Source organism: Paroedura picta, chromosome 13 (assembly GCF_049243985.1).
Source record: "Paroedura picta isolate Pp20150507F chromosome 13, Ppicta_v3.0, whole genome shotgun sequence".
Classification (NCBI taxonomy): Eukaryota; Metazoa; Chordata; class Lepidosauria; order Squamata; family Gekkonidae; genus Paroedura; species Paroedura picta.
In genome coordinates this window covers 19,563,146-19,578,490 of record NC_135381.1, presented here as the reverse complement: position 1 = coordinate 19,578,490, position 15,345 = coordinate 19,563,146, and the positions used below count along the sequence as shown (strand labels likewise).

The window sequence follows — 15,345 nt, the reverse complement described above, 5'->3', positions numbered from 1 at the left end:
CTCCTCCTCCAAGGCCTTACCAGAAATATATTATGCAGAACAGATTTTGTTATTTAACCATTGTGCTGAAGTAATTATTTCCCCCCTGTAACCAATCTCTACAGGTTATCAGTCCTCTGGCTGAAGAGAAATCATAAATTTGTTTACTTCAGGTATCAAAACTTTGTACCCCAGCCCAGTCACATGAAACTCAAAATTAGGTAGCTAGCCCCGAAAGCTTGATATAAGCACCTCTAAGCTTAGAATGAATGTCCCACAGAAATAACTGCAGCAAATCTGTGTTGTGTTTGTTCTTCATATTCTAAGATTTAGGTCTGGGCATAAAGCCATTCATTCCTAGCTATGTATCTCAAGGCTGTAACAGTGACTATATTGCTGTGAACCAGGAGAAAATAGATGTTCTGTAGACATTGTCAGGCCTGCTTTTGTCCATTCTTCTATACCATTACCAGACAGGGCAAGTGAAAACAGCACTGTGAGGAAAGCGCATCTGAGGAGAGTCATGACAGAAGCTCTAGCCAAGAGACATTGCAGACTTGCAAGTCTGGGCATAAGTCCTGCGGGCTCTATTCAAGGTTGATCTTGGAGACAGGGTCCACAGAAATTCCAGGCACTTCCCCAGCCTTGCCCAGGACCTCACTGCCCAGAGGCAGATATCCCCCGCCAGGGAACAATTCTGTGACATGGCAGATGCTTTCATGGTAGCTTGGCTTGAAACTCTCCACAGCATCCTTGGGGACCCCAGCCCACTCCTAGGAAAAGAAATGTCACGATGAGTAACACACACCACTGAGGTTTCCCCATCCAACTCCCCTGGAAGTTTCCTGGTTCTGTCTGTTCTTTAGCTTGGTTGTCTTTTTCCCTACAAGTTAGAATGTCTGTTCTCATTGCCTGTCTCCACCAGCTCAGCTGACATGACACAGGAGCCTGAGGCTGGATTGAGGCCTTCTGGTTAAGCGCTCTGTCTCTCCTATAGGGAGGCAGAGGGCCTAACTAGAGGGAATGCTGGGAAATCAGTGGCTGAAGCTCCCTAAACAGGTTTGCCAACCTCTAGTTGGGGCCTGGAATTACAGCTATCATCCACACTACAGAGGTCAGGTCCTCTGGAGAAAATGGCAGTCTTGGAGGCTTGACACATCTCTGCAGGGCAGCACAGACACACAAACAAACATACAATATGTACACTGCTGCCTTGGCACCCATGGTCAGTCAGTGTCTCACATCTGAATGTGAAACCACCTGCATTCTCTTTGAAGCTTGTTCTGAATCCTTCTGACCAACACAAGTTTAGGAATGCCAGCTTCCAGGTAGCACCTGGGGATCCCCCGTAATTACAGCTCAACTCCAGATGACAGATCTCTTCCCCTTGAGAAAATGGATGCTTTGGAGGGTGGACTCTGTGACATTGTATCTGACTGAGGTCCTCCTCAAGCTTCATTCCCAAATTTCCCAGTCTGGATCTGGCAACCCTATTCCCTTATCCCCTGCCGGAGATCAGGAGGGACCTGGCAATTCTATCTAGGTTGGCTTGCTCTCATTAGATCTTGGAAGCTAAATAGGTAATACTTGAATGGGAGAGCACGAAGGAAGTCCAGGGTCTCTATGATGAGGCAGGCAATGACAAAGTCAGCTGCAACTTGACAGCATGTTCCACCACCACTGAAGCAGGGCATAGACCTCTGCTTTGGGCTCCTATAACAGCAGGAAAGGGTTCCAAAGGTTCTTACGGAGAAGTTGCCTTGGTAGGCTGTGAAGAGCTCTTCAAATTTGTTGTGGGGGTTGGGAATTCTGGGCATCAAGACCAGCCATACCCTGGAAAAAGAGAAAGTGGGTTAGGGGGTGGCATAGCAGCAGAATTTTCACAGTATAGCTTGCAAGTTCCATTCAGGCCTTCTTTGCAAAGGCCTTGTCCTTCATATGGAGGCTAATGGAAGGATTATTTCCTGGAGATAGTCACCTAAATGAATGACTATTCACCCCCCCCAAAAAAAAAAAACACCCTAAAGCCAATTGGGAAGGGTGGGATATAAAAATAAAGTTATTGTTGTTGTTGTTGTTATTAATCTAGAGCAATCACTTATTAGAGCTCATTCACAAAATTATTTCCATCTTTTCAGCAGAGCTGTAAATTGCATTTTTGTCACAGGGTATTGGTTTCCAACCCATGATAGGCTGCAAATGGAAAAATCTGCCTCTTTACTTAAGAAAAAATATTTTGGCTGAGTGGCAGAGCAAATGTAGACCCCGGCTCATCCTGCACATTTTGGATAATGCACTTTCCATACACAGGAATATCCAGCTGCAAAAGCCTTGAAAGTGTATTATCCAACACATGCAGAATGAGTCCTCATATGCTAGGCTTACAGTGGAGTCGCTGGCCCGTAGGGATCCAGTTTTTTGGTGTCATAGCCAGCCTTTGATCTGTCCCAGACAACTAAATCCCCTCCCCCTGCACAATTGTGCATCCACATTAGGGCCTTTTTGTTCATATGGAATTAAAAAAAATACTTTTGGAATCCTAAACTGAGTGCCTCCAGTTTGCTCTATGCTCATGTTACTTGGCTCTTGCTTCCCAGTGGCAATGTTGGTGAAATTCTAGACAATTTCATTGTATAAAGATTATAGTGTTTTTTATTGCACTGTTCTCTAATCTTGTGATCCTGCTGTATTGTATGTGCTGTTTTTATTATACTGCCATCTAAGTTTGTAGGTTATTGTGTTGTTTTAGCATATATAGTATTCCGTACTCTAAATAATCCACTTCAAATCTTAGCAAGAATAGTGTATTATAAATGAATAAATAAACATATGTCAAACCTGTCCTGGGAATTTGGAACTTTACTTCTTAGTCTAGGCTAGGAGCCTGTGGGGACTTTTGGAATTCTGAGACAGTGTCATGGGCGCAACTACAGAATGACTGCCACAAAATGGCTACTGCAGGAGGTGGACCCAGCAACAAAAAGGCTGTCATCACTAACCTTCTGTTACATTGTGAAGATCCTTGTGCTGCGGTGATAGCTGCTGCCAGTGGAACATTTTTTGAATCAAACCAATCAATCAAATCTTCAGTGGCCAATAAGAAGTCTTACTGGTCAAGAGCCTCACTTGGTCCCCCCGCACACACTTTCTAGAAGCACTTGGTGGGCACAAGGAAAGGTGCTGTCAGGCACCCTGGCATTCACAGGCACCATAACAGAAGCCCCTTGTCTAGGATGAGCAGCTAGTGGAGTCTGCGTCTTGACCAGTGCAACATACTGACCCTTCCTATTGCTTACACTCTCCCATTGGTCCCTTGAGCCATGCCAAGAAGCAGAGGAAGAAAGATGAAGAGGGATGGGAAGAGCAGTTGGTCTGGCTTGAAGACTGGGGGAGGGGCTTGGCTTCCCTCCCTTGCCCCCACTTGCTTAGTAGCCCATCCTGGAACATCGTCAGCCCCTGAGCTGGTTAGTTTGCTCAACTCACCTCTCCATGCGCATCAGGATTAAGACGAGCAGGATCAGGAGCAAAAGGGAGCCAATCAGGTACAGGACACTTTGGATCCAGAGCCACGTTGACTTGGCCTTGTCTTCAGCGTCTGCAAAGGACAGCAGGCCAGAAATGGGTCCTTGATAAACAGGGCCAGCCTCACCTGGGGATTTCTTCCTCCTGCAATCTCTGAAGGAGTGTATCACTTGCTGTATTAGGGTCTATGGTTTTCGGTACAGCACCTTTCACCATATCAAATAAATGCCAAAGAGCATACTAGAAACTCCATCCAAATCTCTATGACTGGGCTCTATGACTAACTCTGATCACACCAGCTCCACAACCCCAAAATCTTTTAATATCCTCAGTTCAAGCAATGGTGCAGAAAACATTGGCAGAAAGCCCTGTAGCAAAATAATTCTTGAAGAAAACCTGGTTGCTCTGGAAGCCATGGGGTCCCCAACTAGGGTCCCATCCAGCTGAGCAGTTTGGCTATTTGCAGCATAGAATCTGGTGCTTTCATTGCCAGATCTCATACCTGAGGTAGGTTGTTGTTCCTGCTGCTGCTTGTGAGAAAGACACCCTTGCCAGCAAACAATAAATGAATAGGGATCTGTAATTCAGGGTCTCAAGGATCCTGAGGGCTTTTCCGTACATTGGCCATTATAGTGTGAAGCCTGCTGTATGGCAAAGCACTAAAATTAATTGCAGCTCACCAGCACTCCACACCTCGAGCTGTTTTGCATGTTTCTGGCTACTTTTTGTGCATCTTATACTCCTCACTCACTTCCAAAAAAGTGAGAAGAGAGAGCAACACGCTTTAGGCTTGTTATGCTTTGGCCTGCCTGCCACTGTCAATCACTTTGGGCAACCAATCTCTTTCGGCACTTCCAGTGATTGCTGAAATTTTTAAAAATATACTTATTTGTTTAAATGCCTATTCACATATTCATAGAGGTGCAGACAATCTTTGGGGGAGTGGGTTTCCTGGGCACACAATGAGAATCTTGTGTTGGCAAGGCTATGTTAAATAGTAACCTGTGTAAAATGGGAACCTGATTATAAAGTGCTTCTGTGTATCTGCAGGCTTGCCGAGGCACATGTCCACCTATTCGTTTCTCCAGGCAGTTCACCTTTAAAAAAAATTCCCATCCCTGGGAAGAAGGGAGAGGGAGGCAGGTGCAAGGGCGGGACATTGAAGGCGGATGTAGTGCTTCTTCACCTCCATACATTTCTTTTGCTGATGGCCCGCTGGTTGTCCACTGGGGATAGCACTTTTTAGGTTGGTGAATCCACTTTTTGGGATTCACCACTCGAGCTTTAAAATGGCAGTCATAGCAAGCAGTTTGCCAGCCAGACATGGAAGGCTGGCGAGGTCATGTGGAGCGGCCGGAATATAGCGTCTTCACGAGGTAAGCATAATGCCACTTATATGGCATGCAGAAAAGCCCTAAAAGTTGACTGCATAGCCCCAGCAGGTAGAGATGGCGCTTCTATCAAAGATGCACTCCCCTTTCCTTTTCTTATGGGAGAAACAATTCCTGATGTAGAATTCTATTTCCCATCATTTAAAAAATAAGTGGAGGTGTTCAGAGTGGTTAAATATAATACAAAATGATCACAGTGGGGGGGGGGGGGAGAGGAGAGAGAGAGGTTTTTTAAAACAGCACCAGACTGCTACCATGTTCTGCAACCAGCTCCTACCCAAAGGAAGGCAGCTTGATCTTATCAGAACGTTTCAAAACCACACGAGAAAAAGCAGCATGAAAAGCAATCCTTCATGCAAAGGTCATCAGACTTCCTCCCCAAAAGTCCTTTTTTTTTTTTTGCTTGGCTGCCCACACTCGCAACCCCTCCTCATTGTCTCCTCCATTTCTTGTTCCACCCCTTGGCCACATACTCAGATTGTTCTCTCCCTGCCTGGACTGTCTGCACACAACACTCCCACATGCTGGCTGCACAAGCTCGGTTTCCACTGCCAATCTGAACCAGCCCCAGAGCAACTAATGTTGCTGCTGCTGCGTCAAGGGCCAAAGGAGTGGCTGCAAGGTCAGTGGCAGGGCAAGGCACTAAATAGCCCCTTTGAGAACTGCAAGCCTCCTTATCTGGTGCTGTTTGCCTCAGCTCGTACTTTTGCAAATCTGTCCCGCGTGTACACTTTGAGGACGTTTGCATCCCCTTCACCACCAAATGTCTCTGGTTCTGTGCCATCTGCAGCAACTAAGGGCCACAAGCTGATGCATCTTGGAGAAGTGTCACTGTGTCTCAACAGCGGCAAACTGTTATATATTCTGGAAGCTGACCCAATTTTGCTGTCTAGGGGCCAGAAATGGGCAACGCAAGGTGATGGGTCAGGGGTAGATCAGGACTTAGCATACTAAGCTCACAACAACCTGAATTCTATGTCTAATATCAGCTTATGGTCATGCAGGAGAAAGTCCAAGTATTCCCACCAAACTCAATAAGTGGGAGAAACAACTGCTCCCTCCACTGCCTCCCACCTTCTTGCAAAGCCCCTCAATTCTGACTAACTCTGGAGTCTATCACTGCTCATTTATATTCAGTGCACAAGTGCTGACCAGGACACCCATCGGATTGCAAGGTGAGGTGTATGGCACGCAGCTCTCTTGGCCTCATGTTATACAAATCTTGAAGCTTCAAGAAGGAACTGTTGTGATGGGAATTTTTAACGTGGAGAAAGGACACAACAGCACTGGGAGCTGGAGTAGCAGATCCCCAAGCAAAGTTTTGGGGAAAGCAATATGGAAGTATGCTAACATTACACAGAATGGCATCAGGGCTAGGAGAACGATCCGTGATACAGGAGGTCAGCAGTTTTAATGTTGTGATGAGCTAGTGGGGGACCCACACGGATCTGCTGGGGATCTTTCATTTTCCCCTGTCTCCCTCTCCGTCTTTCCTCTCTCCATTCTCTAGCAGGCCCAACAGCTATTTTTCTCCTTCCTTCTCTTCTTCCCACCCATCAGCCAGTCTCGTTCCCATCTTTGGCTTCTTCTCTGCCGGGGCCAGCACCTGTGTCCCATTGCAGAGTGTCCACCAAATCCACCTCTGCTCCACCATGAAACCAAAGCATGGAAGGCTCAGCAACAACGTGCTTGGCTATCACTCTCCAAAATGGCAACTGAGGGCTCGGTGAGCATGCTTTTCTTACAGCAATAAGCTTTGTTTCAGCCCCCTGAGGGAGCTCTTGTTTTGTTTAACATGATGATTTTTATTGGCCATATCAATAGATAATCATCTTTAGGGAGTTTTAATCCCCTGAGTTTTTAAGAAAGACCTCAGCAATTTCTGCAAAGTTGGGCTTCTGTTCCAGTCTGTAAAGCAGGGGTAGTCAAACTGCGGTCCTCCAGATGTCCGTGGACTACAATTCCCATGAGCCCCTGTCAACAGCTCATGAGAATTGTAGTCCATGGACATCTGGAGGGCCGCAGTTTGACTACCCCTGCTGTAACGGAATGCCCCCTATCTCTCCCTGCCTCCCTTTTATTAATCCACACTCTATGGCTAAGTTCAGAAATAGATATATGATGAACTGCACTGAATATTAAGTTAAATGTGCTACATAAATGCCAAGTAATACTAAGGCTGATAAGAGCTTTTATACTGGTCCCACTAACTGCCCCTTTAATATCACTTTGAACTGCAGCAAATTCTAGGTGGTGTTATTTATATTTGTACCATGACAAACTTCACACGCCCACTCAAAAGCATCTACACTCTATTAAAGGGGGAAAGACTTTTCCCTTGGTCTGTTGGCAGTTCTACTCATAAGGATGCCAGCCCTCACATGGGACCTGGGGAATCCTCCAGAACTACAGGTCATTCCCAGACTACAGAGATCAGTTCCCCTGGAGAACATGGATGCCGTAAGGGGCGGGGAGATGGACTCTATGGCATTGTGCCCCACTGAGGTCCCTATACTTCCCAGGCTTCACCCCCAAATCTTCAGGATATTCCCAACCTGAATCTGTCAACCCTAGGCCATCCCCCTCTGGTGACCTGGGGTGATCTGGCAACCGTGACTTCATAAGAAGTGTAGCTGCCTAACTCTGCTGGTGCTTATTAGAAATCAGGCTAAGGTATTATTTATACAAATCTTTCCTTGTCCTCTAAAAAAGTAATTCATACCTTTGCTGGAATTTCTCCCCCAAGAAACAGGACCGGCTGTCAGACTCCAAAGTTCTGTGGTCCCACATTTTTCATTGATCTTACTCTTTACATTGAAGGTATAGCGTTTATTTGGATCCACACTGGGCAAGATGTACATCATTTCTTCTGTTGATGATTCCTGGAAGGCAACATGGAAGAGATGAAAAGCAGCAGTTCCTTCTACCAGCCAGGTGGCTCCCACCCCATTGCTTTAGAGGTGGAGCAGCTCTTTGACTGTCACTTTGCTTTGTTCTACACAATGGACTACAGTCTATGGACAGTAATGAGATCTCTATGGCAAGCAAGAATGTGAGGGCCATGTGCTTTATAAGGTGCTGGAAAGTTCTAGAAAAGCCAAACTATTTCCTGATAAATATGGAACAGGGACATGTGAACATTAAAGAAAAACCAAGATTTTTGAGTTTGTTTGGGGGACATTGAATGGCAATACTAGAGATGTACTTTTATTTTTAGAAACATCTAAAACATAGAAAAACAGCAACAACACCCCTGTTTGTGTTTTGGAAAACAAAACATACAACTGACAATTTGGGCAAAGGTTGTAAAGTGTATAGCATTGGTTGGGGGGGGGATCAATAGTTGGGGCCTTTCAGCTCAAAAACATCAGATATCTAATCCTGAACTTGGCCTCTGAATGCAGATCAAAATATCCACCCAATGGATCCAGGCACAGAAAGACAACCCAGAAAACCCAGGTTTGCAGAAAAAAACCCAAAAAATAAAGAGAAGAGGGGAACTGAAGCAAACAAACAGAAAAAGCTACAGTCTTGTTGCAAGATCTCCGTTGCAACCTGGGATAGAAGTAGTTTAGAGCAGAAAGTATGCTTCTGTAGCATACCTTCCTGCATCAGCTGGAAGAGGGATCAAGGGGAAAAGCACACTTTTTGCCCCCTTTTTGATCCCTGATTCGTTGACTGGCCCTGGCTTGGGAAGGGATGCTTAAAGGAGAAAGAATACAGTGGAAGCCCCAGGGCCCTACAGCGGAGGATCCAAAGGGATCTCCCTCCCCTTGCAAGTATTCACAGGTCCCCTACTGATTCCATTTAGCAGACTCTGAAAAAAGAACACAGATGCTTCTAGGAAGTTAATATACTCTGCTGCATTTAAAAATCAGTCTCCCTCCAGGACCAAATTCAGCCAGACTCCTATTATTCCTTACCAGGGTACAAAGTGAAAACAAGCATAGCGGGAGTCCACCGCCTTTCTAAAAGTCTACAGCAGGGGTAGTCAAACTGCGGCCCTCCAGATGTCCATGGACTACAATTCCCATGAGCCCCTGCCAGCAAATGCTGGCAGGGGCTCATGGGAATTGTAGTCCATGGACATCTGGAGGGCCGTAGTTTGACTACCCCTGGTCTACAGGGTCCACCCCACCCCTTCCCCTCAGGCACTGGCATTATCTACACTGGAGGAGTAGAAGATTGCCAACTCCAAGCTGAGAAATATCTGGAGATAAGTGGATGGAACTTGGAGAGAGTAGGACTAGGGGACGCCCAGAACCTCAGCAGGGTGTGCTGCCATGCAGTTTACCCTCCAAATCAGCCTTTTGTCATTTGGAGATCAGCTGTAATTGTGGGAAAGTGCCAGGTTCCACATGGAGATTGACAAACCCAGGGCTGGAGATCTGTGACAGTTGCAGGCCCAGTTGGCGGTGGCTGCTTGCAAAGGCTCCCATCTACAGTGGCAATGCCCCTCCCCTGCAACTGTTCTCAGCAGGACAAGAAGGAGAGCCAGTACCTTTGGACTGGGGTCTGTGCTGCTCCAGTATTTCACCATATGCTGTAGACAGCCTCGGAGTCTGTATGTTGTGCCCCACGTTAACAGCAGCTGGTTGTTTCCTAAGCTCTGGAGGGTGAGGTTGACAGGTGGATTAGGTTTCACTAGAGGAGAGAAAGGCGGAGTGTTTAGCATCTTAAGGAGGGTTGCCAGCTCCACGTTGGAAAATACCTGGACATTTGAGGGGTGGAGCCTGAGGAGGGCCAGCATGGGAGGTGTGGGAATCCAATGGCAGAATGTCATAGAATCCACTTTTTAAAGTGGCTGTTTTCTCCAGGTGAACAGGTCTGCCACCTGAAGATCAGTAATCCCAAGAAATCTCCAGCCACCACCTGGAGGATGGCAACCTCCTATGTGAAGGCACCTTTGACCATGCCTCTTGGTATGGCTGCTGGGAATTTCTGGATTTCTCTTCCTACCTAATTCCCTTTCCCACCTAATTCTACTGAAAAGCACATAGCTCATTTTATAAAGGAAGCTTTTTATCCACAATCGCTCATAAATTGCAGCAGATATGAAATGTTGGTTTCTGAATGAGATTGTCCTGTTTCTGTCAGCTTTCTGAATTTTCCGTGGCTCTACTTTAGGTAGAGTTGCCAACCTCTGGATTGGGAAATGCCTGGTGATTTGGGGCTGGATAGTGTTTCAGAATGGGAGGCATCCATAAAGTCCACCTTCTAAAGCAGTTATTTTTTCCCTGGGGAATTGACTGCTGCGGTTTGGAGAGCAGCTATAGCACTGGGAGAACACCAGGCCCAGCCTAGAGCTTGGCAGCCCTACAAGTGACTGATCTGGGCATTGGACGCTCCAATTTGCACAGATGAAGCAGTCAAGCCATCTCTGGGTTTTAGCATTTCAGGCTGCACGTAAAGTTCAGACGTTCATATTCTTCTGTGTATCAAACCACATTCTTGCCTTTGGAAACCTGATATGTCAGAAAGGAACCCCCCTGTAGAAATAAATTGTAAAAACAAATCAAAAAGCAATGAAGCCTGTGGTTTGGTCCTCTAGGACAGTGGTCCCCAACTCCCAGTCTGGGGACCGGTACTGGTCCGTAGACCAGTTGGTACCGGGCTGCGGCTCCTCCTCGTCCTCCTCCCCGGCTGCTGCCTCGGGGGCTGCCCTGCCACTCTGCTGCCGGCTCACCTTTGGTGCTCTCCAGCGGCCACCATGGCTGGGGCTCCCCCTTGGCATAGCGATGCACAGCTGCTGCTGACAGCGCCCCCCCCACCCCAGCGGGAGGTGGGAAGTCAGGGGCACCAGCGGGAAAGCAAGTAGAGCAGGGGCTCAGGCGGTGGTGACGTCCCTTGGCAAAAGACTACCCCCCACCCGGGCTTCAGTAAAATTGTCAAGTGTTGACCGGAGACCACTGCTCTAGGACACCGTACCTTGGTTGATCAGGGAGCTGTAGCTCTTCTTGAGGCTGCTGCTGTTGTTGCTTGCGTTGAGATAAACGTTGAAGGAAAGATTATAATCAATCTGGCTCTTGTTGAACCAGCATCCTGTGTTGACACCACCTCTTTGGAGATAGTGTGCACACTCTGCAGCGCAATTCTTTGCATACCTAAGGGGTGGAGAAAAAGAGTCGAGTATCCTGCTTTAGGTCGTGGGGATCCCCATCTCTGGAGAAGCAGACACCCACGGAGACTGTGGCTTCCAAGGAGGCTCTATGGGCAGCTCTGCATTGAACAAGGCTGAGCATGCATAGCCCTGCTTAATCTGCAGGCGCTTTTGAAACTTTAAGACAGGGTAGTAGGTACCATCCCCAAAATGGCTGACATGGGGCAGTGAGACTAGACACACAATGCTGCCCAATTTTACTGTTCCTTGCATCCTTCACAATGGAAAAATGCAGGTGGGCAGCCGTATTGGTCTGAAGCAGCAGATCAAAGTTAGAGTTTTGTGACACCTTTAAGCCCAGCAAGTTTTATTCAAGCTATCATTTTTTTGGGGGGGGGGGGCTGTATCTGAAGAAGTGTGCATGCACATGAAAGCTTACACCTTGAATAAAACTTTGTTGGACTTAAAGGTGCCACTGAATTCAAACTTTGTTTCACAGTAGAAAGAATTTGAACTAGTGTAGATGCTCCAACCAGGGAAGATTCTGCAAAGGAAGACGATGGCTTCTCACATGCCTTGAAAACCCCTTGCTGGGGTCATCGTATGTTGGTTGTGACTTGGTGGCAAGTTAAACACATACAGACAGAAAGAGAGATTCTTTAGCCACAATAGGACTATTAAGGCAGGTTTTCAAGCTCCTAAAAAAATCTGTGTCTCTGGCCAAGCTTCAGGTACACTGCTATGATGTGTTTGACTGACAAGAGCTCAGTCAACTGGCAGAGTGTAACCTGAAGCTCCCTCATTTATTTATTTTCTGCTCAATTTTAGACCCTTTGGATTTAACCTCCAAGATTCAAGAAGTAAACAAGCACCTGAAGATAGTGCCAAGCTCTTTGGTGTCCATCATGGGCACCATATAAGGGAATCATTATACAAAACAAACCTTCAGAGCTCAAAAGAACACAAATATCTTTCAGCAGTTCTGAATGCTTTTCACTATGAGACGGAGCAATTCAGAGAAATTTGTTCCAGCTACTTCCGTAAAACAATATTCTGAGTGACCGGAGAAGACTTCCAATGGCTGGATGTCTCTTAAGCACTGGGACAGCTAAAGATTCTTTAACCACAGAAGCACAAGGAAGGGAGAAGCTTTACCTGCTGACACATTGTTGAATTTGGCAACCATGTCACATACCTTTATTGCAGGGGTAGTCAAACTGCAGCCTTCCAGATGTCCATGGACTACAATTCCCATGAGCCCCTGCCAGCATTCACTGGCAGGGGCTTACGGGAATTGTAGTCCATGGACATCTGGAGGGCCGCAGTTTGATTAACCCTACTTTATTGTATCTTCCTGGATAAAAAGAATGCTGAAACACCCCCCTCCACATCAACAATGATCACAGCCACCAAGGATCAGTTCATCAAATGTACCTGGTGGTCCCCAATTGTGATCACTGACATTTTTGATCCACAGGTGTGTTGTTGTTATTTGCAAAGTCGTTTCCAACCTATCGCGACCCCATGGACAATGATCCTCCAGGCCTTCCTGTCCTCTACCAATCCCCGGAGTCCATAGGTGTATGGCATGTTTTATTAAAACATTGCCATATTTCCCCAGAGGACACCTGTACCAGTCACATCCTTTGTGTTATAGAGGAGGGACTAACCCAGATGTAGAAGTGTGGCTGATGGTGGGTTACATGATGAAGCTTGATGCATGAGTGGAAAAAATACAGCAAAGGGGGTGGGTATGTCAGTGAGTGCACGGGGGGTATTGGACCTGGGGAGAAAGCAATCCCAAACGTTAGGCAGGGGAGAAGGGCTCCCAAGGATGGCATAGCAAAAGGAACATACCAGTAGTACAGGGAGTAATTGGAGACTGGTTTCTGGCCGCTCTCCCAGTCACAGATCATGTAGTCGTCACTGAAGACTATACACTTCACATCTGGAAAAGACAGCCCGGCAGGACTGAGTTAGCTTCCAAGGACTCTTTTCAGAGATCCTGGATGATGCATGTTGGGCTGCTCTACCCCTCTACATTGTACTCTGCTCTGGAAGCGCCAAACAAGGAGGCAGAGACTATTTTCCATTCTGTCGAGCAGCTCAGCCTTCTGCAATCGGAATGTGGCTAATCATCAAGGGTGGTTCTGCAGCATCCCAGCTCAGGTTGGCTTGGCTTGTCCCCCTCCTGGACAGCTCCAAAGCAGCTGAATTTCCTCAAGCTACCCAGAGCTTGCCTGCCATTTTATTTAAAGTCCCAACAGGGAAATTCCAGTTCTCAGCAGGCAGCTTGTGTTGCGGATGGGTCTTATCACTCAAGGCAGATAATCTTGATGTTGACAGAAGAAGTCCTAGACGAGGGGTGGCCAAACTGTAGCTCTCCAGATATTCACGGACTACAAAACCCATAAACCCCTGGCAGCATGCTGCTGGCAGGGAATTGTGGGAATTGTAGTCCATGGACATCTGGAGAGTCAGTTTGGCTACCCCCACTGCAGACTGACCCAGTTCAACTCAGGAAGGAAAAAAGTTTGTCTCAGCTCACAGAGGCCTTCCTGCTTCCAAGTTCTGGCACCCCAGCCTCCCCTCCATTACAACTTTTTTGTTTTTGTTTGGATGTCTTTTTCTCTCAGTGACTACAATAGATGTTCAGGGACCTGCAGCAAAAGGGCATATGGGTCTGCAGCCAGGCAATGGCAATAGATTTCTTTTGGTTTTGACGTGGGACACATCTTCTGGCGTGCCTCGTCCAATGGAAATGTAGACGGACGTGACATCCATTGTCCCACCCATGAAGTGCCCCAGCATGCCTTAGGCAGGGGTAGTCAAACTGCAGCCCTCCAGACGTCCATGGACTACGATTCCCATGAGCCCCTGCCAGCAAATGTTGGCAGGGGCTCATGGGAATTGTAGTCCATGGACATCTGGAGGGCTGCAGTTTGACTACCCCTGCCTTAGGGCCTAGACAGCTGCTGTGCAACCCGCGGGGGCCAAGGCAGCAGCAGCCCCCGAGGCCAAGGCAGCAAACACACTAGCCCCAGGGGCCAAAGCAGGCTCTGCGTGACCCGCAGGGGCCAAGGCAGCCACTGTCCCACCCTCACGGCATTTGCAGCGGCTGCTCTGCCCCCTGGAGCCTGGCAAGAAGAAGGGGGGAAGGGAAGGGAGTGAGTGCTTCTCCAGCCTCTACCCCCAAATCTCCAGGAGTTTCCCATCCCAGAGAGAACAACCCTAGTCATCCTGGGGATTTACTGACAGTCTGAGTAGACTATTCTGACCTTGTTGGGTTGGAGGAATAGTCTGAATGCACAAACCCTGTCAGCTTTGTGCATTCAGGTGTAGACACTTGGGTCACATATGAATGCAAAGAAATCCACAACAAAAAGGAAAAAAAAAATCTTAACCCAAACAATAGTCCAGGAACCAAAAAAGGTTAACAAAAAGGGAAATGTCTGTCGGCCTAATGGGTCTTTGTTCTTGCAAAGAAAGCTACCCACTACTGCGGTTGAATAGGCCCAAGAACAGGCCTATAGGTGAGCTCAAACAGAAAGCTTCAAACCCTGCCTAAGAGGTTCATTTCTCACCCGCCCTTCTACCTTCTCTGTGAGCTGCACGTGTGTAGGGAAGGTTACCTTGAAGTTCAGGAAGGGCTGTGGTCTGCTTGCCTGGGCCCAAGAAGAGCAGAGCCAGTATCAGGAACATCCCGAGTTCCTTGGAGACATCCATCCGTCTTGTTCTGAGTCCAGCGTGGTCAGAGAGGAGGATGTGCAGAAAAGATTCTGTTCAGAGCAGCCTCATATGCAGTATGGAAGGTCAAACAGGAAGGATGTGGTTTTGAGGCTGATCGAGGGTCCAATGATACTCAATTTCCGCCTCTCATGGCTTCCTGTTGAAAGCCCCAGCACTTTGCTGAGACAAAGGGACTGAATACTCCCATGTCAGAAGATAAAATCCTCAGCATATCTAGGCAAGCTTCATGCTAAAAACACACTCCGTGAGACAAGAACAAATGGCCAGAGTTGAGGAACATGATGATAGATCCTGTCCACTTCTATTCACCACCATACTGTCCTTGTGGGCCAGTTGTTGAGTGAGGTATCTCATGATCATTGTGGACCATCTTTGTCCTGGGTTGTCTTAGCTTGGTGAGGACATGGAGGGCATCAGTGTTGTGCATGATATCTCTTCCCAAGAAAACCAGAAGTTAGGACACATTGGTGTATGCATCTCGAGGAATTCAGTGGTAAAACAGTAGAGTTACTGGTGATTCCAAGAGCAGTGTGATGTTGTACCATGCACACCACCAGCAATTTATTTTCTTTAGCCACTGTTTGGAGCAGCTGAAAGAAAAAA

General features: G+C 47.2%; 1 protein-coding gene across 1 annotated transcript; it reads right to left on the bottom strand.

Annotated features, from left to right (window-relative positions):
• Nucleotides 1–517: 517 nt before the first annotated feature.
• On the bottom strand, nucleotides 518–14,839 carry IL2RG (interleukin 2 receptor subunit gamma). Its single transcript, XM_077308350.1, has 8 exons — nucleotides 14,625–14,839; nucleotides 12,850–12,940; nucleotides 10,821–10,996; nucleotides 9,394–9,536; nucleotides 7,615–7,774; nucleotides 3,463–3,574; nucleotides 1,728–1,812; nucleotides 518–752 (listed from the first exon to the last, which is right to left on the bottom strand). Exons 1-8 carry the CDS (start codon nucleotides 14,716–14,718, stop codon nucleotides 567–569), a joined length of 1,047 nt encoding a protein of 348 aa, XP_077164465.1. The 5' UTR covers nucleotides 14,719–14,839; the 3' UTR covers nucleotides 518–566.
• Between the last annotated feature and the right edge of the window lie 506 nt (nucleotides 14,840–15,345).

Coding starts and splice junctions, on each gene's coding strand:
- IL2RG (XM_077308350.1), bottom strand. CDS start 14,718: ATGGATGTCTCCAAGGAACTCGGGATGTTCCTGATACTGGCTCTGCTC. Junction 12,941..14,624: donor AGCCCTTCCTGAACTTCAAG/GTAACCTTCCCT, acceptor TGTCTTTTCCAG/ATGTGAAGTGTATAGTCTTC. Junction 3,575..7,614: donor GGGGAGAAATTCCAGCAAAG/GTATGAATTACT, acceptor TGTCCTTTGCAG/ACGCTGAAGACAAGGCCAAG.